The sequence below is a fragment of the Pleurodeles waltl genome, chromosome 2_1, assembly GCF_031143425.1.
Source record: "Pleurodeles waltl isolate 20211129_DDA chromosome 2_1, aPleWal1.hap1.20221129, whole genome shotgun sequence".
Lineage (NCBI taxonomy): Eukaryota > Metazoa > Chordata > Amphibia > Caudata > Salamandridae > Pleurodeles > Pleurodeles waltl.
The window spans coordinates 134,993,917-135,019,982 of NC_090438.1; the positions used below are offsets into that span (position 1 = coordinate 134,993,917).

Genomic DNA, 26,066 nt, shown 5'->3' on the forward strand with positions numbered 1-26,066 from the left:
TGAACTTTTAATGTGAAATAATAATATGAAGAGATACCATTTTATGTAAAGCAGACCTACTGGTTTTGTCAAAGGGTCAGAAACCCCAAAACAATCGGCTGGCCATTTGGCTTTAGCAGAGGGGTCAGCACATAGACCTGTATAAATCAATCCTATTGGGTTTGTCAAAAAGTCACAACAATAATGTATCCATAACCATATTCCAAGGTGAACTTTATACATACACGCATGGCTATGCATAATAATTGTGTCAAACATTTTTAGAATAAAGCCTTTTGTGTTTAAGTCTTTCTTTAATATTCTTCAGGCCACAACATGTAGCCATAGAACTAACCACAAGGGGTTCCCACAATAACTGCAGAACACCCAGCTCCAGCTCAGAGTGCTTCAAAAATAATGATAAGCTCTCCTGGAATCATGCATTTAGTGTCTCAGGAGACTTTGCAGGTAGTCTTGCAAACTTTTTTTTTTTTTTTAAAAAGGAAAGTTCCAGGGGAGCTGCTGTGCACCTTGCACCCCACACTACACTTTTGAAAATTGTAGGTGACACCACAACCGCTACATTTTTAACAAGAATGTCCAGGCAGGGGATTATTGGCTGATCCCAGGAGGGAGCAGGTAGTATCCCACAAATGGGGCACCCACAACATACACAATTGTTGGGGCTGCAGAGGGATGCCCATGGTCCCCACAGCCCTGCATGCTCCCTTTCAGAATCCATCCTGTGTGCAGACGGGATCCAGCTGCATTGCTTTGCTCTTGTCTGACTGGGAGCAGGGTATCTTGCTGCTTTCCCCAGGAAGGAGCAATTCTGTGTTCCCTGCTCCCACCCGTCAGGAGCCTTGGGAACAACAATGTTCCAGAGGATGCGGTCCCCTCAAGAATTTTTTATGCGCTTCCCTAGAATGGGGTCCATTGGGCCATAACATGGGATGTAGTAGGGAACATGTCCTTTTTTAAAATAATTTAATGTTTTTGGTCTAGTGGGGGTGAGAGGCACCAGACATCCTTACATGCCCTCCTATGTGTTTTTTTTTAATTCAGGACATGTGGACTGAGCCCCCAGCTCCTAAAATGGCTGCAAAACGTCTTTGTCCTTTTGATCTAATCTTGTTATCTGACAGTCCCATTTTTTTTCCTCTCAAAGCTACAAAACAAATTTCGAACAAATCACAAAAACACATTTTCTGGGTGAAGATCAAGTGTTTTTGCCAAATTCGGTATAATTCTGTCCAGCAGTTTTTGCTCTATTGCAAAATTACATTTTGCAACCTTCCCTCTTTTTCACGGCCTCTGCTTGACAGGTCACTGAAAGACTTTCCAGGAAGGAGCTGAGTTGGTTTAGCACTTTTTTGTGGAAAGTTTCATGATGATTTGTCAAATGGTACCAAAGCTTTTACCAAACCAAAAAAACATTTACAATAGAAACCCAGTCCCAACTATAACTAGGCCTGTATACCTATATATATATATATATATATATATATATATATATATATATATATGTAGTTCAAACCCAGTAAAAGAGAGAGTTACCGGACGGCTGCACAAAGTCCCAGGCATCGCATTAGGCTGAGAGATGAATGGAAAAATCCAAAGAGTCTCAAACGAAAATCATTCGTCCGCTGTTTATTGTAAAAATATTAATTAAATGTTGAGAACAAATTCACAATCATTCTATCCTGACCAAATGTCAATGTCTACGCGTTTCGGCTAACGCCTTCAACTTCACATTGGCAGACATTGTTACACTCCACAATTTATCCAATACAGTCCTTCTATGATTTCAATGACACACTGCACATCTACAACGGCGGCGGCCGCCATCTTTGAACATAATTGATTCTTACCACAAAGGACCAAAACACATTCTGTATGTAAATAGAGCATCCTCATATTAGAACAATACCATTCATAATTCAGGATAAATATCAAGTATATGGATATCCATTGTTGGACTGTCTGTATTAAATACGATTTAAATATAAATATAATAAATACATATGTATAAATATCCGTACAGAATAAATACATGGATAAAAAATGTAATATTGAGAAAATTTCCAATATACGTTTCCACACCAATTTCAATCAAATTTGTACCAAAAGGCGACATAATAGTCTATCTTAAATACAATTTAAATGTAATACACATTTATAAATATCCGTACAAAATAAGTGCATGGGTAGAAAATCTATAGGTAAAAAGTCTATTAATAGGGAATTTTTCAATAAACATATCCACACCAATTTCAATCAAATTTATACCAAAAGGAGACACAATAATTGTGCTAAATGCACATGGTGAATATAACCCATATATAATCTAAATCAACGCCATAATAAGCGTATATGGAATATAAAAGATCACATTGATCACCTCAATAAATTAATTCTCAACTATAAATTGGTAAATAATGATTCATTGGGAAACAAGATAAAATTACCTCATGTAAAAATCTGTAGAACATTATATCAATCCATATATTTATCTATCTACAAGGAAACAGATCCATCGAAAAACAAAATTGGGGAGAAAACTGAGTCACTTCTATTCCTAAGGTGCTCAGTGTCTCAAAGTGTAAACATATCTAATCAGGGAAGTGATAAACAGAATGTGCAAAAATGAGCAATTAAAACTCATATTCATAAATAATAAATGGTAAAACTGGCTGTACTAATACTGGCAAAAAAAGGTAAGTCTTGAGCAAAATATCACTAAAACAGATAATAGATTTCACCCACCTGCCACTTTATGTGAGGAATATTGTGATGATGAGATAGAACCCAGTGCAGCTTCAAACTATCAAAAATGTCACAGATGGACATAAAGTTCTGCATCTAAATTTTGCCCCCATGGATTTTCAGAGCCAAGTAACCAGATCATTTTTGATTCCATCTGTCTTAACTCTGCCGTTCTATCCCCTCCTCTTAAGTTGGTTTTGATCCCATAAAATGTCAACGTACTGCAGTCACCGTCATGGACTTCCTAGAAATGTTTGGCTAAAGGATATGACCTATCCTGATTGTTTATTGCCCTGAGATGATGTTAGAATCTAACTTTAAGTTCATGAATAATGCTGCCAACATATTTTTTATGGCAGCCACATTCAATGACATAAACAACATAGTCAGTTTCACATGTAATGCAATCAATTATCTCACAGATCTTGCCATCAAATGTAGTATAATGATGAGCATTGTGTGCAAATTTGCAAGATTTACAACAACCACATTTCCAACAACACAAACTCTTCTTGGATAGCCATGACAGATTATCCTTAGAGCAGAACAGACTTCTAGTTAAATGATCCCCCAACGAATGAGTTTTACGATATGTAATCTGGGGATGAATTCCAATGTCCTCTTTAATATGGGGATCATGTCGTAAAACATGCCAATTCTTTTATATGATGTTTTTCAGTTCTATATGTTGTTGATTAAATTAAAAAAACAATCTAGGTGGTTGTCCGTGTTCTTGTAAATTTTCCTCTCTGACTGCAGTTTTAATAAGTAATTTATCTCTGGACATGTTAATCACTCTATTCTGGGCATCATTTAGAATCTTCAACGGATATCCTCTATTCAAAAATCTTTTGGTCATGGTGGCAATTTCTGTTTTAAAACTTATTGTATCAGAACAAATTCTGCGAGCCCGCAAGAATTGACTATAAGGAATGCTCTATTTCAAAGCTTTCGGGTGGCCACTATTCCAATGTAATTACAAGCGGTCGGTTTACGATAGATGGTCGTCTGCAAGGTGTCAGCATTTACTGTTAGCAAGACATCTAAAAATTCAATAGTATGTGTACTATATTTCAAATCTAGATGAATGCTGAACTCATTATCATTGAGTGCACTGATGTATTCCAAGAGCGGTTGTTCACCACCATCCCAAATGAGAAAAAGGTCATCAATGTATCTGACCCACAATTTGACGTGTTCCATATAGTTTTTGTAAGTATCCGACCAAGCAACCTCCTTTTCCCGCCACCCCATATAAAGATTGGCATATGTGGGTGCAAAAGAAGCTCCCATAGCTGTCCCCTGTTTTTGGAGATAATACTCATTATCAAACAGGAAGACATTATGGGTAAGGCAAAATCTTAACATAGCTAAAAGCATATTGGTGTGTTGCAAAAATTCGATCTTGCGAGTCCCTAGAAAGTATCTGCAGGCCTGGATACCATAATCATGCATAATCGAGGAATATAAAGAGGTCACATTCATGGTGACCAAAAGATAACTGGATTGCCAGGGGATATTGTGTATTTTGTATATATATATATTTATATTACCCACTGGTGAGTGCCAGTGTGTAGTTCTAGTTAGAGCCATGTTTAGAGAGGAAATCAATCTTTTGATTTGCTAATAACTTTGCCACTGTTTGATGAATCTTCACGTAACTCCCAAAAAGGTTTTTTCATCTCGGCGCCTTCATGAAGTGTTTTTGGGGTGATCTGTGAAGTGGGGGCCTAGAAGAAAGGGGGGTCCAAACCCAACTTTTGACATGCAGTTTACATAGGGATTTTTGAATGCACTACTGGCACAATGGATGAATGAAAATACTGTAAATGTGGTCATGCAGCTAGATCGTTGAGGTCCCCTGGAGGAGCCATTTGCCAAAGATTATTGGTATTAGGAACTGACTGATGCCAGTGGTCTTGGACACTTCACCAGACGCTGGCCTGGTCTCTCCTCCTAGTGAGGCTAGGAAGGAAGAGGTTTCTTTTGCCATGAGAATGCAGAGGGCAGCTGTGGTCTTGGACATTATGTGGACCATGATCTCAGCTGCCTTCTGTGCAGTCAAAACCAGTGTCCTGACAGACGTGCTGCAACCTGGGGTATCCTCCACGGATTGTCTCCTCCTCTTTAATGAAGCTCGCACTGATGTCCTGCTCAGCCCAGGGACCAAGCCCTGCACAGGCCGTCCTGTACACAGGACGATCGCCTGCCTCCACTGCACTGATCCAGCTTTCCTATCCCAGCACCCACCCCTGAGAGCCTGGTCAGGCAGGTCTCAATGTCCAAGGTTAACCCTAGTGTGTTCACTAGCATGCCACTGGATGGAGAATCACAGAGGCTGAACACCTTCAGTAAGAGGATCTTTTCTTCCACCAGCCTTGCACTGTGGTCCATAAACACAGCATGCCTCTTGGGCCAGTACATCCACACAGTGTGAGACTTAGTTGCGCACTTGTTGCCTATGGCCTCAGAGAAGACCGAGCCATCCTGACCCAGGCTATTGCCAATGGCAGGGACACAGTGAAGTTCACCATTCGCTGCAGACTGCACGTAACAGAGCGATTGCTTCATCGGTGGCACTCGGTCACCAGGTCTGGCTGAGATCAAGTGGCTTCTCGGGGTTATCCAGGCATCCCTTATAGACATGCCCTTCGACAGTACTCATGTGCTAGGCATCAGGGTAGAGAGTAGAGCCACAGCTCGGTCGTTGGGACTTTCCAAGGCCCCACGCCATCCTCATTCTCCCTTCCGCTCCTTCTGCAGCTATGGTATGGGCTACGAATCATGTCTATTTCCACTTAGCCACCTTGGCCAAAAGACTCCCCAGTCCTTTAGTGGCTACAACTAGTTTTATGAGACCCAAAGGCAGAGGTCTGCTCCATCACCCCCCTAAACTCCCCCTCCCTCTGGCAGCCTTAGCCTCCAAACCTCTTTAACATGCCCTCACAACATCACAAGCAGCCAGTTGGTAGCAAGATCCCAGTAACACCTGCCCCACTGACAATCTATAACTTCAGATAGAAGGTTGCTCCATATTATTCAGCAGGTTTATGCTCTTCCATTCACAGAAACATGGCTGGCCATTCTACTTTCCTCTGTTGGCTGACGGAGGATTATCACTTCCTGTTGCATCTGGAACTACAGACTCTTGCCCAAAGTGGCCATTGCAAGGGTACCAACATAGTAAATTGTGATTGTTATTTCTTCTAATTTCTGATGCAGAAGGAGAAGGAAGGCCTTTGCCATATTCTGGATCTGTGCCCTCTCTACTACCTTCTGAAGGAAGAGAAATTCAAGATGATCATATTAGTTCAGGCCCTGTCAGTCCTAGATACAGGAGACTGGATGGAAGTGCTGGACGTGCAGGACACGCATTTCCATACACCCATCCTGTCAGTCTACAGATGTTACGTGTGGTTAACGGTGGGCCACAAGCATTTTTAGTTTGCTTTGTTCCTCTTTGGCTTTCACAGCTCTCCTTGGGTGTTCACAAAAGTGATGGATTTGGTCTCAGCCCATCTGCGGAGGTCAGGCCCAGCCTTCCCCTATCTTGAAGAATGGGTGTTAAATGCGGGCTCGCCACAGGTAGTTGCCATCCAACTCCAGGATACAATGGACCTCCTGCATTCTTTGGGGGTATCAATATGCCAAAGTTAAACCTGACTCCCTCTTAAGCACCTCCTTTAATCAGAGCCATTGTGGACACATCGCTATTCTGCACCTCTGGAGGAAAGGGTCCATGATAGTTAAGCTATGATACTGATGTTTCAGCCTATATCCTGGATGTTTGTGACACTGACATCGTGCTAGTGAATGTAAATGCTAAATATAAAAAAGTTATTAACATTTTTTTAAAAATATGACAAATTTAGAGTGCCCAACCAGATTTATCAGAAATCACAACTATTTTTAAATGAGGGTACAGTGGATTTGTTTGAAAATATTACTTTAAAGCATTGCTTCAGATAAGTCTAATGGATCTCTGTTCAGGGAAGGCCTTTGCACTCTATAACAGAAGAAACGGAGCACCAGGAGTGTAACTGAGCAGTTGTCCAACATGAAGATATTTGTTGAGTTCACCACATAGTGTTTTTAGGTAATTTTGCCTCAGTTGAAGACCAAAAAAAGTTGATAAAAATATTTTCAAGCAGCCCTGCATGATATAATATTGTGAATAGGGTGCATATAACTTATGTTGTGAAATGTATCATTGTTCTTATAAAACATATCCATATGGGTATATTACACTGCATGTTTTTCTATTTATGTGAATTAATTAATGAATGGGTGAATTAAATAGCAAAGCATACAGTCAGTGGTCGTCCAAGTGTAATTGTGAAGTCACTTGTGCAGCTCACCATTTTAACTGTTAGCTTTTAGGTATTTACAATATTGACAATATGATAAATTTTCTGGATTTCTCTCCAGAACAAGGCCCAGAAATTGATTTTCAAAGGATTTAGCCTATGCACCAACATGAGACAGATTTCCCAGAGGACCGCAACCTTCTGAGCATTGCTTGAGTAAGGTGCATTTTAGATAACAACCAGTTCTGTAAGACCTCACAGAAACATTTAGTGAAACCCAACCCCTCGTTCATCATGCAGAAGCACACTCAAGAATACTAGGAAGCTAGGAATATATTTACAAGATTCATTAAAATCAAAATCCTATTGTAGTCCACACAATATGAGTAGTAAGTGTTCTACAAATAAACAAGATAGGGAGAATGTACTTGGAAGAAGGCAGAACAATAGAAAATATTGTAACATTATGGAGGTTTTATAGGGCTTTTACATCAATATCCACAACCACTCTTTTCTCCAGACTAACTAAGTTGAGCTAAGCACCAAAAGGGGCCTACTAGTGTTTCATGAATGGTTCACGCCCAAATACCTCTTCTGAATAATAGAAGCAGTGTCCAGTAAAGAAACTGCAGCTTCTTTTCTTATCTTTGCATCTCAGTGGCTATGTCCTTGAGTTGCCAGATAAGCTGAGCAGAAGACTAAGGGCCTTGTTACAAGTATGGTGGTTGGGGGGGTCGACACACTCACGTTGACGGTTGGACCGCCATACTCCAGTCGGTCTGACCACCCAGTTATAACCCTGGCAGGCAAACCCGCCAGGGGACAACTGCCCCTGCTGGGAACATTGTGGTGACGGTGGTCTGAGTTATACTCAGCCAGGGCAGTGCTGAACTCGATGCTACCTGGCTGATTAGAACTCCCCTCATAGCCAGCCTTTTCATAGCGGTTTCACTGACATCGAAAGGCTGGCAGTGAGGGGGGACCACAGGAGGGCCTCTGCCCTGCGCAGTGCAGGGGACCCGCCCACCCTGCACCCTCGAAATGCGCACTGCCTCCTTTGCAAGCATTGCGCATTCCAAGGTTGCTGGTTGGCCCCCTTAGCTACGATATAGCACCCGGCTCCTTCAGGGGAGCCTAGTGCTATCTTGTATCACTGTTCCTGCCGGTCTGACCAGCGAAACGCTGTTTTACAATGTTTCTGCCGGTTAGGCCAAAGGAAACATTGTAATAGGGCGGGGGCACCACCGCAATGACGGTGGGATCCTCTTTGCAAGTTTGGTGGTTCCTTGTTGGGGCATATCTTAATTACAAAATATATTAAGATTTTAACAATATGTCAAAATGTGTAAAAATGCCCTGAACATTTTGATTGCATTCAGCTATGTTAGACTATGGCACACACACTCTCACCTTAAAATAGTATATAGTTTCATTTTTACATAACATATAAGTGCTATGATGTCAAATACTACATTGACAGTTAACTCTTTTCAAATGTGTTTTCTTTGTTTATTGTCCGTACTGTAGCTGAGCATGATGGAATGGATAGAGCCTCCCAAACGAGAACGCAAAGCAAATTATGCAGTAGATGCATATTTTAGAGATGCTTTACGAGTTAGCGAGCCCAAAGCACCGAAGGTAAGAACAGTTGTGATTTTTGAAAACATCAAATTCTTCACAGTCTACAACATCATTTTCACTATCCATTTATTTGACAACAAAGATGTTTTGAATACAGATTAGGAAATTTTAACATTTAAACCTTTTGAATGTATTTTAAGGCACCACGTCCACCCAAGCAGCCAAATATTCAAGACTTCCAGTTTTTTCCCCCTCGATTGTTTGAGCTTCTTGAAAAAGAAATTCTTTACTACCGGAAGACTATAGGCTATAAGGTAATTTTTTTTCCAGGTATTTACATTTTTATCTATAACTGCATGCTAAATAGTCTAATTCCTAGTAGTTTTTCTGAAATGACTACCAAAATTACTAGTATTACTACTACTATTAATAATACCACTGTTTGCTAGTTACTGTTAAGTAAACCTCTTAACTGCATTGTGTAGGGAATCAGAGTGCTGGGATCAGAGTCTCAATGTAAACTGTAAATGAGCTCTTACAAGGCTCAGGTAATCTGATTTACCCATATAAACTGGTTTCTAGCTGGACTTCCTGACTCAGCCTTGGTGCAAATCATCTTAGCATTCCTCAGCAAAAATATGTGATTTCTGACGTATACATCTTCCAGCAGATTCCTCCTTTTGAATATCCCAGGTGCCAGACTGGATCCAGAAAATGATCCTTAGCTTTTTAAGATGGTGAGGGGTGCAGACTCCATATCAAAGCTGGAAGCGACATGTTTGCACCACTGGAGCCATTAAGTTCCTACCCTAAAAAGCAGACATCGGTTCTCTTTTTCCCATGCCTTTGACACTGATTCGTAGTTTGTTGTTTGGCAATCTGACAATCCTGCTGGGAGTTCTTTAGAGATTTTTCTGTCAAAAATCTATGGTTGCAGCCCAGAAAACACCCCTCCCCCCATAAAAGTGAGGTTTTGATCCTTGTCTATACTGTGAGGGGCACACATGTTGGGCAATGAAACTCACAACATCTATAGCTGGTGTGTAGGCTTGGACCAAGACTTCAAGCATTGCAAATCCTGTCTGAGTATGTATCCTAGGCCATAATAGAGTGAGAAGTTAAGCTCTTTATGTCCAGGGCCAAGGGTGATGGCTGGGCAAACCATGATCTCAGCCTCTATTAATGTGCTCTGGTTCCCCTACAGCGATGACGGGAGAACTGAGGCACAAACACAATAAGAGGTGACACAATGGAGAAAAACAGTGGAAAGGTAAGTCCCATTGACAATCTTTGACCGTGAAGGAGTTGTGGTCAAAGCTGGAACTGGTAGAGCTTTCCCCTGATTCTGAGCCAATTCCTGTACCTACTAACTGACTAGGGACAGTGGCCTCTGACACAGCCACTTCCAGGTTCTCCCTACCTAGAGTTTCACACTCCAGGGACCGATCTGCCATCCTTTTTAATGCCACGTTCAACGTATTCCAGCAATGGTCCCCCACTGGAGCGCCTTCTGGCCCCCTGGAACCTGTAGAAGCGCTGTATATTCTTGTGCTGGCAGGGCTTCCCTCTAACCCATTGTTTTGCTTTCCTTATCTTATGACCGAGCTGACAAAACTTCTCTGGAATGCACTTCTTAGTTTAAAGAAGACATTTATTAATATTTCACCACGAGGGTCCTGAGAGACGAGATTAGTAGGTTGGAAGCACACGTTTAAAAGTAGTCACAGCAATGAAAGCAAAATATATCAAAGTACTTCTCAATTACAATGTACACAGCAAATACATGTGATTATATTATAGCATAACTTCAAAGCAAAGAATAAAAGTCAAAATTCATCACCATAGGGCCTATCACTTCTCGTCATCATTCTTATGCCTGCAAGCTGATGACTCCTGTTCAACTGCGAGAATGAGATTTTCCACCCAAACGGGAGGTCAGGCAGCTGACGTCCGCTCCTGACTGAAGCCTTGGAAAATTCTCCCTTGCTGCTGCCCAGGGACATAGTCTTATAATGCAAAAAGCCTGCTAACAGGCCCCTTAGTCAAAACATGCTGGCTACTGTACATAGTGGGAAATGAACTATCGAGGGTCCCTGGTATGATAAGTAGCCCATCCAGGGAAATATACTGGAGTACAAGGAAAAAGAAAATGAGCTACAACCAATATTCAATACTATCCAAATAATATACAAAACAAAAAACAATAAGATAAATTCAAAAATGATATTTTTATATATGTATGTACATGAAAACAAGCAAAGATATCTAAATTGTACAAATATACAGATATTGCACAGGGAAGTAAACAAATACCAATCAAAATGATCTATAAATACATACACATATAAAAACATTTATTGACAAAAACAAAGTGCCACACAAGATAAGACAGTGAAAATAATAAAACCATAACAGTTGACAAATATACAGCTCTAAATTTCATAAATACATTTAAATACAATTGAATATGTACAAATTCTCTTTTGAAGCCGTAATAAAACTCACAGCGATATCATCCTATTATTCCAATCATAGTTATGTCTCGATCTTATTTAATAATAACTCAGAAGAAAAGACATTTTGACACCATGAGTTCATAAATCATCCATACAAACAGAAGTAGGAACCAAGCCTGTACATAGTGGGAACAGAACAAGAGTTGGAGAGTGGCCAAGTCTCCAAACCTCGCTCGTTCCCAGGCTGGATAGAAAGAAAAACACAAAATATACGCTCTCTTATCACGAAAAACACAGCTCATCTGCAATGTCTCAACTTCAATGTCGAACTCCACTATAAAGCCAATAGGCAGCTAACCTAAATACAAAATGTAATGTCTAATGCCATGTTGAAGCCAATAGGCAGCTAAACTGAATACAACATGTAATGTGCTACTGATGAACATTGAACAACTAATATGCGCAGTGGTGAAACACAAAGTCATTGGTCAAACACAATTAATGGCTTAACACCCATTCACCTCCGTCTTGACTTAGGTCCTTCCCTTTGCCTTGACTCAGCTCACAGCACCAATGCTGGCATCACTTCCACAAAGGGAATGACCATCTATTCGGCCTCTGCTGCCCCCTCTTTTGATCTTGTTGAGGCCATTACAGAACTGACCATGACACCACAGCCACTCACCTCCGAACCAGTCCCTTCAAATGACAGCACTATGCCTAATAGATCAAGGAGAGAGGCAAAATGCTGTTATATGAGCAACAATATAAGGAGGAACACCCACATAGACATTGAAACAGATACAATTTGTGACCCTTTTAGCACTGATTCTGCTCTTTTGAACTCTAAAAGGCCGGATAAAAAAGTGGACCTCCACCATTTTTACTGGACAAAACAAATATTTTTCAGGATTTAGGTGATGACAGTGGCAGAGATACTTACCCAGAAATGAAAATATTAAGCCCCTTGGCACTGCCTTCACCCAAGGTAGTTTCCTACCATGCTTTGGTCTGGAAGGTACTGGAGTTTGCTTTTCCATCTGTGGAGACTAGTTCTAACATTTGCAGTCTGACAGCATAATAGTAGTATAAGGGGATACCTTCCATCAAACTTTTGACATGTGTCCCCGCCCCGTGATGACGTAGGCAATGATGTGGAGGCGCCGCCAGGTGCTGACGTAGGCACTGATGCAGGTGTAGGTGTGTCATGTGGGTTGTGACATCATGGTGTCACGTGTTAGTCATGTGCCAGGGTCCTAGTCCCTGTGTCTAGGTCTATGGGATGTGTAAAATGAGGGCCTTGCTGGTGTGCAACCTGTTTCAGAGTCTAAGAGGACAAATCTGGACATGTCAGACATTCAGGACCAAGTGGCTTCTTGGGGGCCTCCTCACAGGGCGGAGCATTGGGAGTGTAAGGCCAAACCTCCACACTGCTGGCTAATCCAAAAAGAGGGGCTGGATAAATGGTGCGTGACATATGGTTAGCGTTACGAGTAACCCCTCAACGTATCAGAGCCATCAAGACGAGTATGTGACCGCTATGAGTTGTAGAGGGGGAATGCCTTTTTTGAACCATTGACTACATATAAGGAGCCCGTTAGACCAGCATGTCAAACCGTGAACCATTGCTGAAATAGGTTGTCAAGGCAATATGAAGAGATACAATCCACTCACCAGAAAAGCCCCCTCCTCAGGGACCCAGAACACTATCAATAGATATTATCAAACCCTAACACCGTTGGTGTTGAATTAGAATGCAGAGCAGGCTGCCCCTAAAGATGGGGGTTCCGACGTTACCGTTTTTCAAGAGGAACTTTGCCAGTGGCTTGAAAAGCTCAGCCTCAAGGATTTGCCGCAACTGAAATCCCTGATTAAGGTTGACGGCAGCACCAGCTAAGCCTCGAAAGACGAATTAAATGATGCAATCAACTTCAGCGACACTGAAGATGATGAAGAAGGTATAGCACCACTGAACTCGCTAGACTATGAAGACATGGGCTTTCAGGAGGACCCTGATCCTGAGCCAGTCATTGCACAACCTGCAAGTGTAAACTCCAAAGCCGCTTATACACCAGTGGACCTATGCGACTCGCAAGATTTCAGAGCAGCCACTGAGTGTGGCGAAAATGCTGAGGTTAGAAAAAAAAAATCTAAAGACAATTATTGTGTATAAGCTGTTTGAGCCGTAGAAAACAACTGCAAAAAGGGTGCTCTAGAGGGGTCTACGCCAAAGGTTAACAACGTAAATTTGTATTGCTTATGATGTTCCAGACAGTCTGAAAGTATTACAAGCCAGAACAAAGAGCCGCATGAGAAATGTGTTTGCACCTACAATAGCATTGATTTTGAAAAGGAAACTCCAGGCATAAACTATGACCCCACAGGGCCTGTTAAAGGTTTTTTTCAGCGACCAATGTGAACACATGTGTTAAATGAGACTATTATAACCTGTGTTACGGGCATGAAATTAACGAGCCACAGCAGGAGGCTCACGACTGTCCATACAAGTCGTACACTGAGAGAACAATTCAACACATATGTAGCTGCTTAGACCCACACAAGGTATATGAGTTTTTAAGGGTGGTGTACGGGTTGTCAGCTGTTAAGAAATGTTTCCACGCTGATACGATTATGGTCTTGGCAACAGCAGTCAATGAGATCTGATACTCTGTTGAGTCCTTCTTAGAACTCGAAGTTATGCAGGAGCTGTGTACCTATTTTGACTAAAGTTTGATAGAAAGGGTCATAGAAAGACGAATGTGTGATATTTATGATAAAAATAGAAGAATGAGGTCTTTAGCACTGCGAAAGTTGTTAAACAAAATTTTAAAAAACAGAGGTCGTGGATAGCAGACCATAACTGTGTTATTTAGCGTTACATACATACTTACTTTTAGGAGGAGAATCAGAGTGTTGCGGTGAAAGATGTCTATAAGTTACACCCAGGATACATCTGTATCGGGAGATTGATATATGTGCTAGTTAAAGAAAGAAGAGCTGAAATACACCCTGTGACTGCGTTATCTGAACACTTTGGAACCTCCGGCTATGTTGCAGTGCAACAGCCCTGTGTGTATTGCCAACTGGTGTATTAATGCCTGACTACTGGCAAAGGATAAATTCTGGAATGTGTACAAAGACCGTGTGCGTGACTTAAGACTTTCACCACTGACTGGGCTACACCGTGCGTTGGAACTTATAACTGAAGATTATTTCACAAATAAAGGTTCAGTATTGTCTGACCTGTTTAATGCTGTCAGTATCATGAGCGTCCAGAGTTATGGGGGGGGGGGAGTGGGAAGACATGTCTAGAGCTATAGAGTGTATAGCTATAAAAAATCAAAGCTTGTGACGTTGAGATCTACTAAAAGGAACGGCTCTGAGTAATATGTGTAACAGGTGTCGTACTATGTATACGTAGTCAAAAGGTCTCACAGCGTCCAGCAGCGATGTCAGCTATAAGCTATGTACCGCAAAATGTCAAGTAAAATGTGTTTGTTATGCTGACACACTTTTTTTATGTTTAATAAAACAACCTTACACAAAACAAACATCTTTCATTTCATGGGTGCGGTGTGTGCCAGCATGATGGGGGCTGGTTTAAGGAAGCTTTATTACAATATACTAGGGGTTGGAAGCTTCGGAAGCGCCGAAGCTCTGTTTAGAAGGGCCCGACTTGAAAATGAATCTGTAAACCGATCAGGGGTGAAGACTTGGTTATCGGGGAAGAAGCGTATTCACTCCACAAACCAGCCAGGAGATGTTTTAAGAGGGGGGCCACAGCTGGATTATCAGTGGCAGACTGACAGCCTTCAAGATCTAGCAAAGCATAACAATGGCGCAATGTATACATGAACAGTCATAGACGTATTGTCCAAGTACGCCTATGCAGAAGCGTTAAACGGTAAAAGTGATACCAGCGTCACCGCCGCCTTTAAAGTCATCTTCGCAAGAGGCTGAGTACCTCAAAAACAACAAATAGATGCTGGAAAATAATTTTTAAACAAACCTTCTCAGATATTATTAATGCAGCACGCTGTTCAGCATTTTGAACGCACACTGGGGTAAAAGCGGCGGTTGTAGAGCGCTTTAACAGAACTTTAAAATCAAAGATGTGGCGATATTTCACAGCCAACAATACCTACAGATCCCTGGATGTTCTACAGGCTTTTATAGCTGTTAATAGCACCATTTACCATAGGACGATCAAAATGTCTCCTGTGGAGGTAATGGCTGATAATTTGTTAATGGTGTGGAGAGACGGGAGTCGTCTTGCGGCGCAGGTCAAGAAACCGGTTTTAAAAGAAGGGGATCATGTCAGAGTTTCAAAGTTGAAGGGTGTCTTTACCAAAAGCTACCAACAGACATTTAGCGACAATATATTTATTGTGGAAAGTGTGGAATTTAATGAAGGGTTATATATTTACAAGTTGAAGGACTACAACGGGGAAAAGGTAATGGGTGTCTTTTACAATGAAGAGTTACAAAAGGTTCCCTACGATCCGAACAGGGTGTATAGGGGTGAAAAGGTTCTGAAAAGGAAAGGCAGCAGACCTAAGAGACAGGCACTGGTCAAATGGCGGGGCTGGCCAGAGAAATTTAACATTTGGGTTTTGGACAGCTCGCTGCACAGGGTGTAAGGTCGTGCTGTAAGCGCCGAGATGGAGACCTCACCTTTTTATATTACGCTACCATCCAACGCCTCGAAGGACATGTTCCCCGACAATCAGATTTATAATTATACAATGAAACTGGCTAAACCGGTGGACCTGAAAGGGTCCTGAGAGGTGGCCCTAACAGAGATACAGTACCCTAGAACGTGGAATATATTTACAAAGCACAAGGCTAAATTTCTCATAAAGCGCTTTCAGGACTTCTTGAGCTTCCCCGTGAGTTTCCCACACTGGTATTACACCACCATCTATCGGTGGTCGATGCCATCAACAGAGCCATAGCCGGCGTTGAAGAGTATGCGAATCTACATCTAGTGTCAGATAACTTTAGAAGAAAAGTGTTTCTTAAAGCTCCGCAGCTCGATACCAGGTTTACCTGTACGGGTAAATTACAAAGGGTTTTAGGGACCGTACAATATGTGAATAGACAGGTGGATCTCGACCCTATGTGTCCTGATATTAGAGGTGGATTTTATACACTCTACGTGTATAGCGACATTGTAGAACCTCGTAGGATAGGGGATAGTTATTTGCCGTTGTTGAGATGGGTCCCAGTGAAGGGAGAAAATAAACAATGGTTAATATACAACATCACAAACCTGACTACGTGGCAATTTCCCAAAAACATTTTGACACTATAACCATCATGGTCTACGATGATCAGCCAGAGCCGGTGGCCTTTAGATAAGGGAAAGTTATTGTTAAGCTTCATTTAAGTCGGCAGCGCGATGGTGACTATTGGGCAGTTGCGATGGTCATCGTGAAAACATACCGGGATCCCTCTATGTGCAAGGACTATTGTAGAGTTCAGGCCAGCTATGGAGAACCGCCGCCCTACTTTCAAGGGGCCCCTGTTATGTACGGGGCTGGATTGGGGGGCTTCTTTCAGAGTTTGTTTAGAAGAGCCATGCCTTTTTTGAGAAGAGGGTACGAAATTGCAAAATATCAACCTTAAAGCAGCTATTATGAACATAGTCCATGACGTCGTGGGTTTTGTAATGTCGGCTGTCGATGAGCGCATGAACAAACAACCCCAAAAAGGAGCTGGGTTGTTGTACAAGGCGCGTGCGGGTGTTAAAAGGAAGTGAAGGGCTTCGAAGCGCAGGGGCCTGCCAAAGCCCTATAAAAAACAAAGGACTTCTTCAAAAGGCCCACACAAAAGAAGAGTCATAAAACGGAAGAGATCTTTCAAGAAGAAGAAGAGAACACACTCTAGTACTGTAGGAAGTTGGCTCTGTATATACTATTTCAAAGTAAGAAATAGTGTGCACAGAGTCCAAGGGTTTCCCTTAGAGGTAAGATAGTGGCAAAATTAGATAATTGTAATGCTCTATTTTGAGGTAGTGTGGTCGAGCAGAAGGCTTATCAGAGGGTAGTGTTAAGCATTTGTTGTACACACAGAAGCAATAATGAGGAACACACACTCAAAAGACTTAACTCCAGGCCAATAGTTTTTATATAGAAAAATATATTTTCTTAATTTATTTTTAGAACCACAAGTTCAAGATTTGAAGTAAGTACATAAAATGCAAGGTACTCCACACAGGTAAGTTAGGAACTTTGAATTAGAGCAATAACATATACAGTTTAAAATGGCAATAAGCTATTTTAAAAGTGGACACAGTGCAAAAATCAACAGCGCCTATGGTGAACAGGGGTGCTCCGGTTCCAGTCTGCTAGCAGGTAAGTATCTGCGTCCTCGGGGGGCAGACCAGGGGGGGCTTTGTAGAGCACTGGGTGGGGAGGGGAGGAGCACAAGTAAGCACACAAAACACACCCTCAGTGGCACAGGGGCGGCCGGGTGCAGTGTGCAAAGCGGGCGTCTGGTTTTGTATTGGTTTCAATTGAGGGACTCGGGGGTCACTCTAGCGGTGCAGGCAGGGCATAGGGGGGCTTCTTGGGCCAGCCACCACCTGGTCTAGGCAGAGGGTCACCTGGGGGTCACTCCTGCACTGACGTTCCGTTCCTTCCGGTCCTGGGGGCTGCGGGTGCAGTGCTTGGTCCAGGCGTCGGTCCCTTGTTACAGGCAGTCGCGGTCAGGGGGAGCCTCTGGATTCTCTCTGCATGCGTCGCTGCTGAGGATCAGGGGGGTCGTCTTGGACTACTCAAGGGGTCGCAGTCGCCAGGGAGTCCTCCATGTGGTGTTGGTTTTCAGGATCTCGAGCCGGGGGTGTTGGATGCAGACTGTGAAGTCTCACGCGTCCGACAGGAAGAGTGAGTTCTTTGAAAGTTGCTTTTTTGTTGCAAAGATGTTGCTGTTTTTGAGCAGAGCCGCTGCTCACAGGAGTTTCTTGGTCCTGGGATTCAGGGCAGTTCTCTGAGGCTTCAGAGATCGCTGGTCCCTGTTGGATGCGTCGCTGGTTGCAGGTTTTCGAGTCAGGAGACAGGCCGGTAGGGCTGGGGCCAAAGCAGTTGTCGCCTTCCGTCGTCTCTGCAGGGCTTGTAGTTCAGCAGTCCTTCTTCTTGTTTCAGGTTGCAGGAATCTAATTGCCTGGGTTCAGGCTCACCCCTAAATACTCAAATTAGGGGTGTGTTTAGGTCTGGGGGGCAGTAGCCAATGGCTACTGTCCTTGAGGGTGGCTACACCTTCTTTGTGCCTCCTCCCTGAGGGGAGGGAGGCACATCCCTATTCCTATTGGGGGAATCCTCCAAAATCAAGTTGGAGGATTTCTAAAGGCAGGGGTCACCTCAGCTCAGGGCACCTTACGGGCTGTCCTGACTGGTGGGTGTCTCCTCCTTGTTTCTCTCATTATCTCCACTGGACTTGCCGCCAAAAGTGGGGGCTGTGTCCATGGGGCGGGTATCTCCACTAGCTGCAGTGCCCTGGGGCATTGTAACACAAAGCCTTAGCCTTTGAGGCTCACTGCTAGGTGTTACATTTCCTGCAGGAGGGCGGTGTGAAGCACCTCCACCCAGAGCAGGTTTTGCTTCTGGCCTCAGAGGGCACGAAGGCTCTCACCCCGGGGGTCAGAAACTCGTCTCAGTGGCAGGCTGGCACAGACCAGTCAGTCCTGCACTGAAGGATTGGGTAAAGTACAGCAGGCATCTTCTAAGATGCACTCTGTGTGCATTTTGTAATAAATCCAACACTGGCTTCAGTGTGGGTTTATTATTCTGAGAAGTTTGATACCAAACTTCCCAGTATTCAGTTTAGACATTATGGAACTGTGGAGTTCGTTTTTGACAAACTCCCAGACCATATACTTAATATGGCCACACTGTACTTACAATGTCAAAGAATAGTCTTAGACACTGTAGGGGCATATTGCTCCTGCAGCTATGCCCTCACCTGTGGTATAGTGTACCCTGCCTTAGGACTGTAAGGCCTGCTAGAGGGGTGACTTACCTAAGCCACAGGCAGCATTTTGTGTGCATGGCATCCTGAGGGGGATGCCATGTCGACTTTGCCTTTTTCTCCTCACCAACACACACAGGGGGTCATTCCGACTCCCGCCGGTGGCGGTAACTGCACGCCCGGCGGGAGCCGCCGAATGACCGCACCGCGGTCAAATGACCACGGCGGCCATTCTGGCTTTCCCGCTGGGCTGGCGGGCGACCGCCAGAAGGCCACCCGCCGACCCAGCGGGAAAGCGCCTTTAACGAGGAAGCCGGCTCCGAATGGAGCCGGCGGAGTTGAAGGCGTGCAACGGGTGCAGTGGCACCCATCGCGATTTTCAGTGTCTGCCTTGCAGACACTGAAAATCAATGTGGGGCCCTGTTAGGGGGCCCCACGACACCCGTTACCGCCATCCTGTTAGGAACAGGATGGCGGTAAGGGGGTCGGAATCCTCATGGCGGCGCTGCTTGCAGCGCCGCCGTGGAGGATTCCCTGGGGCAGCGGGAAACCGGCGGGACACCGCCGGTTTCCCGTTTCTGACCGCGGCTGTTCCGCCGCAGTCAGAATGCCCATGGAAGCACCGCCAGCCTGTTGGCGGTGCTTCCGCGGTCGTTGGCCCTGGCGGTCGGTGACCGCCAGGGTCAGAATGACCCCCACAGTCTACAATGGCAGTGTGCATGTGTTAGGTGAGGGGTCCCTTAGGGTGGCACAACACATGCTGCAGTCCTTAGGGACCTTCCCTGGTCACAGGGCCCTTGGTACCACTGGTACCTTTTACAAGGGACTTATCTGGGTTCCAGGGGTAGGCCAATTGTGGAAGCAATGGTACATTTTAAGTGAAAGAACACTGGTGCTGGGGCCTGGTTAGCAGGGTCCCAGCACACTTCTCAGTCAAGTCAGTATCAATATCAGGCAAAAAGTGGGGGGTACACGATCTGGGCGGCGTGTAAGGCAACACTTAGAGGTTATGCTAAGCACTGTGTGCGCGCCCGGGAGCGTGCACGTAACTCACGGGTGGCGGATCTTGAAGCCAAGGCATCAGACCTTGAGCGAGTGGAGACTTCCCCCGCCTCAGCGTCAGTCCTGAGACGCCTTACCATGGTTAGAGAGGAAATAAGACAATTGGTACTAGAATCCACGAAGCATACCTGGAGAGCGTCAGCAGCTCGCGTGTACGGCTGGGGAGACAAGAACGGCAAACTCCTACATTGGTTGGCCTCGCGCCCACTAGCCGACAGAATTATCCCAGAGGTTGTGGACGAGACGGGCTCACTCGCGAAGACTCCTATTGAAATCGCTCAGAGTTTCGCCTCCTACTACCCACAACTATACGCGGAACGGCCTCGTCCCCGGGCTGAAAGGGAGTCCCCCTTCTTGGACGACATTGTCCTTCCTAAGATCTCGCAAGCGACCAGGGAAAACTTAGATGAAACCATAACACTGGCCGAAATTACAGCAGCAATATCCAGCCTGTCTTCGGGCAAAACGCCCAGCCCAGACGGCTTCCCATCGGAACTTTACAACAGATGCGGGGACATTCTAGGTCCCCACCTGCTCAATATGTATGACGAAGCTGAGAAGACCGGCTGTTTCCTTTCTGGGATCGACCAAGCCACAATAGTGGTAATCCCGAAGACCCAACCGCCATTGTGTAACCGCTCAGCGTACAGACCCATCTCCCTCTTGAACACCGAGATCAAACTGCTATCAACCTTGCTCGCTACCAGGTTGAGGGAAGCGCTTCCCTCACTAGTGCACCCAGACCAATGTGGATTCATGCCGTCGCGCAGCACTAGACACTGCATTAGGCGACTGAATGTCGCACTGGCACACCGCAACACTCTGACTCGGTCCCCCCTGGCCCTTCTCTTACTTGATTTTGAAAAAGCCTTCGATACTGTGGACTGGTCCTACTTGGAACAAGTCCTAAGAAATAATGGAATCAATCAATCAATCAATCATAGCATTTGTAAAGCGCACTATGTACCCGTCAGGGTTTCGAGGCGCTGGGGGGGGGGGGTGAGCTGTTAGCGGTCGAAGAGCCAGGTCTTGAGGAGTCTCCTGAAGGCGAGGAGGTCCTGGGTCTGGCGCAGTGAGGTGGGGAGAGAGTTCCAGGTCTTGGCGGCGAGGAAGGAGAAGGATCTGCCGCCGGCGGTCTTGCGCTGGATCCTGGGGACGATGGCGAGGGCGAGATTGGCAGAGCGGAGTTGACGAGTGGGGGCGTAAAAGTTGAGTCTGGAGTTGAGGTAGGTAGGTCCAGTGTTGTGTAGAGCCTTGTGAGCGTGGGTGAGTAGTTTAAAGGGGATCCTCTTGTCCACGGGGAGCCAGTGGAGGTCCTTCAGGTGAGGGGAGATGTGACATCGGCGGGGTATGTCAAGGATCAGGCGGGCGGATGCATTTTGGATACGCTGGAGTCGTTTGATGTCTTTTGTTGGGATGCCTGTGTAGAGTGCGTTGCCGTAGTCAAGTCTGCTACTGACGAGGGCTTGGGTCACCGTCTTTCTGGTTCCTGTTGGGATCCACTTGAAAATTCGAAGGGTGTTGAAGCAGGAAGAGGAGACGGCGCTGACCTGTTTGGACATGGTGAGGGCGGAGTCCAGGATGAAGGCGAGGTTTCTTGCATGGCTGACTGGGGTGGGTGGGGGTCCGAATTTGGTGGGCCACCAGGAGTCGTTCCAGGCCGAAGGGGTGCGCCCGAGGATGAGGACTTCCGTCTTGTCGGAGTTGAGCTTCAGGCGGCTGTCGTTCATCCACTCGGCGATGGCTTTTAGTCCCTCATGGAGGTTGGTTTTGGCGGTGAGTGGGTCTTTGGTCAGGGAGAGGACGAGCTGGGTGTCGTCGGCGTAGGAGATGATGCTGAGGTGATGTTGGCGGGCCAGTTTAGCGAGGGGGGCCATGTAGACGTTGAACAACGTAGGGCTGAGGGAGGAGCCTTGGGGGACGCCGCAGATGAGGTTGGTGGCTTTGGAGCGGAAAGGGGAGAGTCGGACTCTCTGGGTTCTGTCGGAGAGGAAGGATGAGATCCAGTTGAGGGCTTTATCCTGGATGCCGGCTTCATGGAGGCGGGTCAGTAGGGTGCGGTGGCAGACTGTGTCAAAAGCGGCTGATAGGTCGAGGAGGATGAGGGCCGAGGTTTCGTCGTTGTCCATTTGGGTTCTGATGTCATCTGTGGCGGCGAGGAGAGCAGTCTCGGTGCTGTGTTTTCGTCTGAAACCGGATTGAGAGGGTTCTAGGATGGAGTTGTCTTCGAGGAAGTGGGCGAGTTGTGTGTTGACGATCTTCTCGATGACTTTTGCTGGAAAAGGGAGGAGAGAGATCGGTCGGAAGTTTTTGAGGTCGTTGGGGTCAGCCTTGGGTTTCTTGAAGAGGGGTTGGATTTCTGCGTGTTTCCAGCTGTTTGGGAAGGTGGCGGAGTCGAAGGAGAGGTTGATGATCTCGCGGAGTTTGGGGGCGATGATGGCGTTGGCTTTGTTGAACACGTGATGAGGGCATGGGTCCGTGGGGGAGCCTGAGTGGATGGTGTTCATGGTTGTTATTGTTTCGGTGTCATCCACGTGGGTCCAGGCGGTGAGGCGGCAGGCGTCTGTGGAGATGTCAGGGGTGGGGTCTGGCGGCGGAGTGGCGTTGAAGCTGTCGTGGATGGTTGTGATTTTCTGGTGGAAGAAGGTGGAGAGGTCGTCGCAGAGGTTCTGGGAGGGTGGGATGTCGTTGGAGTTGGCGTTGGGGTTTGAGAGTTCCTTCACGATGCCGAAGAGTTCTTTGCAGTCGTGGGCGTTGTTGTTGATGCGTTCAGTGAAGTGGGCGCGCTTGGCGACTCGGATCCGTTGGTGGTGTTCACGGTTGGCGTTTTTGAGGGAGGCGAGGTTGTCGGGTGTGCGCTCTAAGATCCACTTCTTCTTGAGCTTCTGGCAGAGGCTTTTGGAGGTGGTCAGTTCGTCTGTGAACCAGGCTGGTTTTTTCTTTCCTTGGTTGGCGGTGGGTTTCTTGAGTGGGGCTAAGGTGTTGGCGCAGTCGAGGATCCATTGATGGAGGTTGATGGCGGCAGTGCTTGGGTCGGTTGAGCCGGGTGGTGGATTTTTGACGAGGGTGCTGGTTAGTTGGTCTTGGGTGATTTTTCCCCAGCGGCGGTGAGGTGGTCGAGGGATGCGGTGGTGTTCGTGATTTTCGTATAAGAAAAGTGGACGCAGTGATGGTCGGTCCAGTGGAGTTCGGAGGTGTGGCTGAAAGAGATGTGGTTGCTTGAGGTGAAGAGGGGGTCAAGAGTGTGTCCGGCGATGTGGGTGGGAGTGTTGACCAGTTGACGGAGTCCGAGGTTGAGGAGGTTGGAGGTCAGTGATGCGGTGTTGACGTCGTTGTTATTTTCCAGATGGTAGTTTAGATCTCCCAGGAGGATGTAGTCTGGGGAAGCGAGGGCGTGGGTGCTCGCGAGTTCGGCGACGGTGTCGCTGAAGGGGGTTCTTGGACCTGGAGGGCGGTATATGAGGGTTCCTCTGAGGGTCGTGTTGGGGTCCGTGTGGATCTGGAAGTGGAGGTGTTCGGCTGTCTTGAGGGTGTCGTCCGTGTGGGTGTGGATTTTGAGGGTAGATTTGTGGGCGATGGCTATTCCGCCGCCGATTCCGTTGGTTCGATCTCTTCTGGTGATTTTGTATCCCTCCGGTATGGCGATTGCGATGTCCGGGGCCGAGGAGTCGTTCCACCAGGTTTCGGTCAGGAAGGCCACGTCCGGGGCGGTGGTGTCGAGTAAGTCCCAGAGTTCGATGGCGTGTTTTCGTGCAGAGCGTGTGTTGATGAGGATGCAGTTCAGGTGGTTGGTGTTGGAATTGGACCCAAGTTCTGCAGCATTGTAAGGCTATTTTACTCCAACCCAACCGCACGTATTCAAGTAAACGGGGTAGCCTCCGAACCATTTCCCATCCGTCGTGGTACCCGGCAGGGATGTCCACTGTCCCCACTGCTGTTCGCCCTCGCGATTGAACCATTGGCGAGGCTGTTGAGGGAGGACCCCCTGTTAGAGGGCTGGTCGTGGCCTGTGGGCCCAGAGGACCGGGTAGCACTGTACGCAGACAACGTCCTTATTTACCTTTCTAACCCGGCTGCGAGCGGCCCACAAATCTTACAACTTCTAGACCTTTTCTCTCAGGCCTCTGGTCTGACTTTAAACCCAGGCAAATCCCTGTTGGTCCCCTTACACCCTTCCAGAGACTGTGTTGACTGGCAACAAAGTATCCCGATCCGTCAAAATAGTTTCAAATATCTGGGTGTCCATATAGCCGTGCTGCCTGAACTAACATGGGAATTAAACATTACCCCACTTATCAAGAAAACTAGAAAAGATCTTATGTGCTGGCGGAGTCTACCCCTTAATCTACTGGGCAGAATAGCATTATATAAAATGATGATACTCCCCAGATTTTTATACCAACTACAGAACTTCCCACACCCAGTCCCCTGGAAGTGGTTCAAAGAAGTGGAGGCGACAGCACGCCAATTTTTGTGGCACGGCTCCCGCCCCAAACTATCCCTTGCTACATGAAAAGGGATATCCACGACGGGGGGCTGGGAATGTCTAACATTTATTTTTATTATCTGGCCATGCACTTGCTAGTGGTTAATGATTGGCTGGCTGGAGGCTGGACAGACCCAGCGTACAGACTAGAACTCCAAGCAATGGGCTATAATGGGATCTTTAACGCACTATATGGGGGCTCGATCCTGCAGACTATCCCAGAGGTGACTAGAGTGATTCTTACAGGGTGGCGAGCGTCCCAGAGGATATCGGGCTGTGGAATCGCCTCACTCAGCAGACCCCTCTTTGGCAAGGGAAGTGGCTGGGGGAAGTCTCCGCATTGGAAGGTTTCTGGAAAAGGGACAACACCGGGATATCCACCCTTGGGGACATCTGGGGTGGGTCACACATGCGATCCTTTGAGGAGCTCCAGGGAATATACTCATTAAACAACACCCAATTCCACAAATACCTACAACTCAGACACGCTCTACTAACACACGTGCGACCAGGGGACAACATTCCTGAACACAGCCCACTGGAAGCAAAGGTCCTGATGGGAAGCCTGGGTAAAGGGGGAATCTCCCAGATATACCACTCTATCCTCACTAATACATCCCCCTCCCTCGAGGGACTTCGTCAAAAATGGGAGGGGTGGGTTGGCCCCATAGATGATATTGATTGGAGGGAAGTATTAATGGCCCCGCGGTCAATGACCATAACTTCTCAACTTCAAATGCTACAAACCCTTTATCTGCACGCAGCATACCTTACCCCTAAAAGACTCTTCCAGGCAGGTCTCCGACCCACAGCCAACTCTCCCCGATGCTCGCACCCGGAAGCTGACTTCTTTCACATGGTCTGGACCTGCCCAACTATAGAGTTATACTGGAGGGCGATTGCAGGAGAAATCTCAGAGGTCTTACAAACAGCAGTGGAGGTGTCCCCTGTATCGTTTTTACTAGGGGCCATGGGGGAGACAGGGCTGAATAGGGCAGATCGGACCTTTTTGGGAGTGGTGTGCCTGGTGGCAAAGAGAGACATTATGACAGAGTGGAAAACTGAAAAAGCACCGGCCCTCGCCAAATGGAGACGAGGTGTAGACTGGTGTGCACAATGCGAAAAACTTGTATACGAAGCGAGGGGGTGCCCAAACAAGTACAATAGAGTGTGGGGGAAATGGAGGAGCATAATAGACAGCTAACCTGTCTGTGACAGTTGGACTAACTGAAAAACACCTCTTTCTTGACCAAGAACCCATGGGGGGGGGGTCAATGGTTGTTCAGAGACATAACTCCCCTGTGTTAAGGGAACCGTGCTTAAGGTATATAAACATTAAGAAAATCTCTCTCAGTCACTGCAACACTGAGGGCTACTGACCCCGAACTATATGAACATATATACTCAGTGTTTGCAGAACCCGCGGGGGCCAACAAGACGAATGATGTATTCAGGTTAATG

The 26,066-nt window shown here is 46.0% G+C and overlaps 1 protein-coding gene across 2 annotated transcripts in view; it reads left to right on the forward strand.

Annotated features, from left to right (window-relative positions):
- LOC138262082 (probable global transcription activator SNF2L1) overlaps positions 1–26,066 on the forward strand; it is a 1,420,807-nt gene that overhangs the window by 938,168 nt on the left and 456,573 nt on the right. For both annotated transcript variants that reach the window (XM_069211817.1, XM_069211826.1), the window contains exons 17-18: positions 8,580–8,690; positions 8,834–8,947. In XM_069211817.1, the coding sequence (XP_069067918.1) occupies positions 8,580–8,690; positions 8,834–8,947 (225 nt within the window). The remainder of the gene's footprint in view (positions 1–8,579; positions 8,691–8,833; positions 8,948–26,066) is intronic.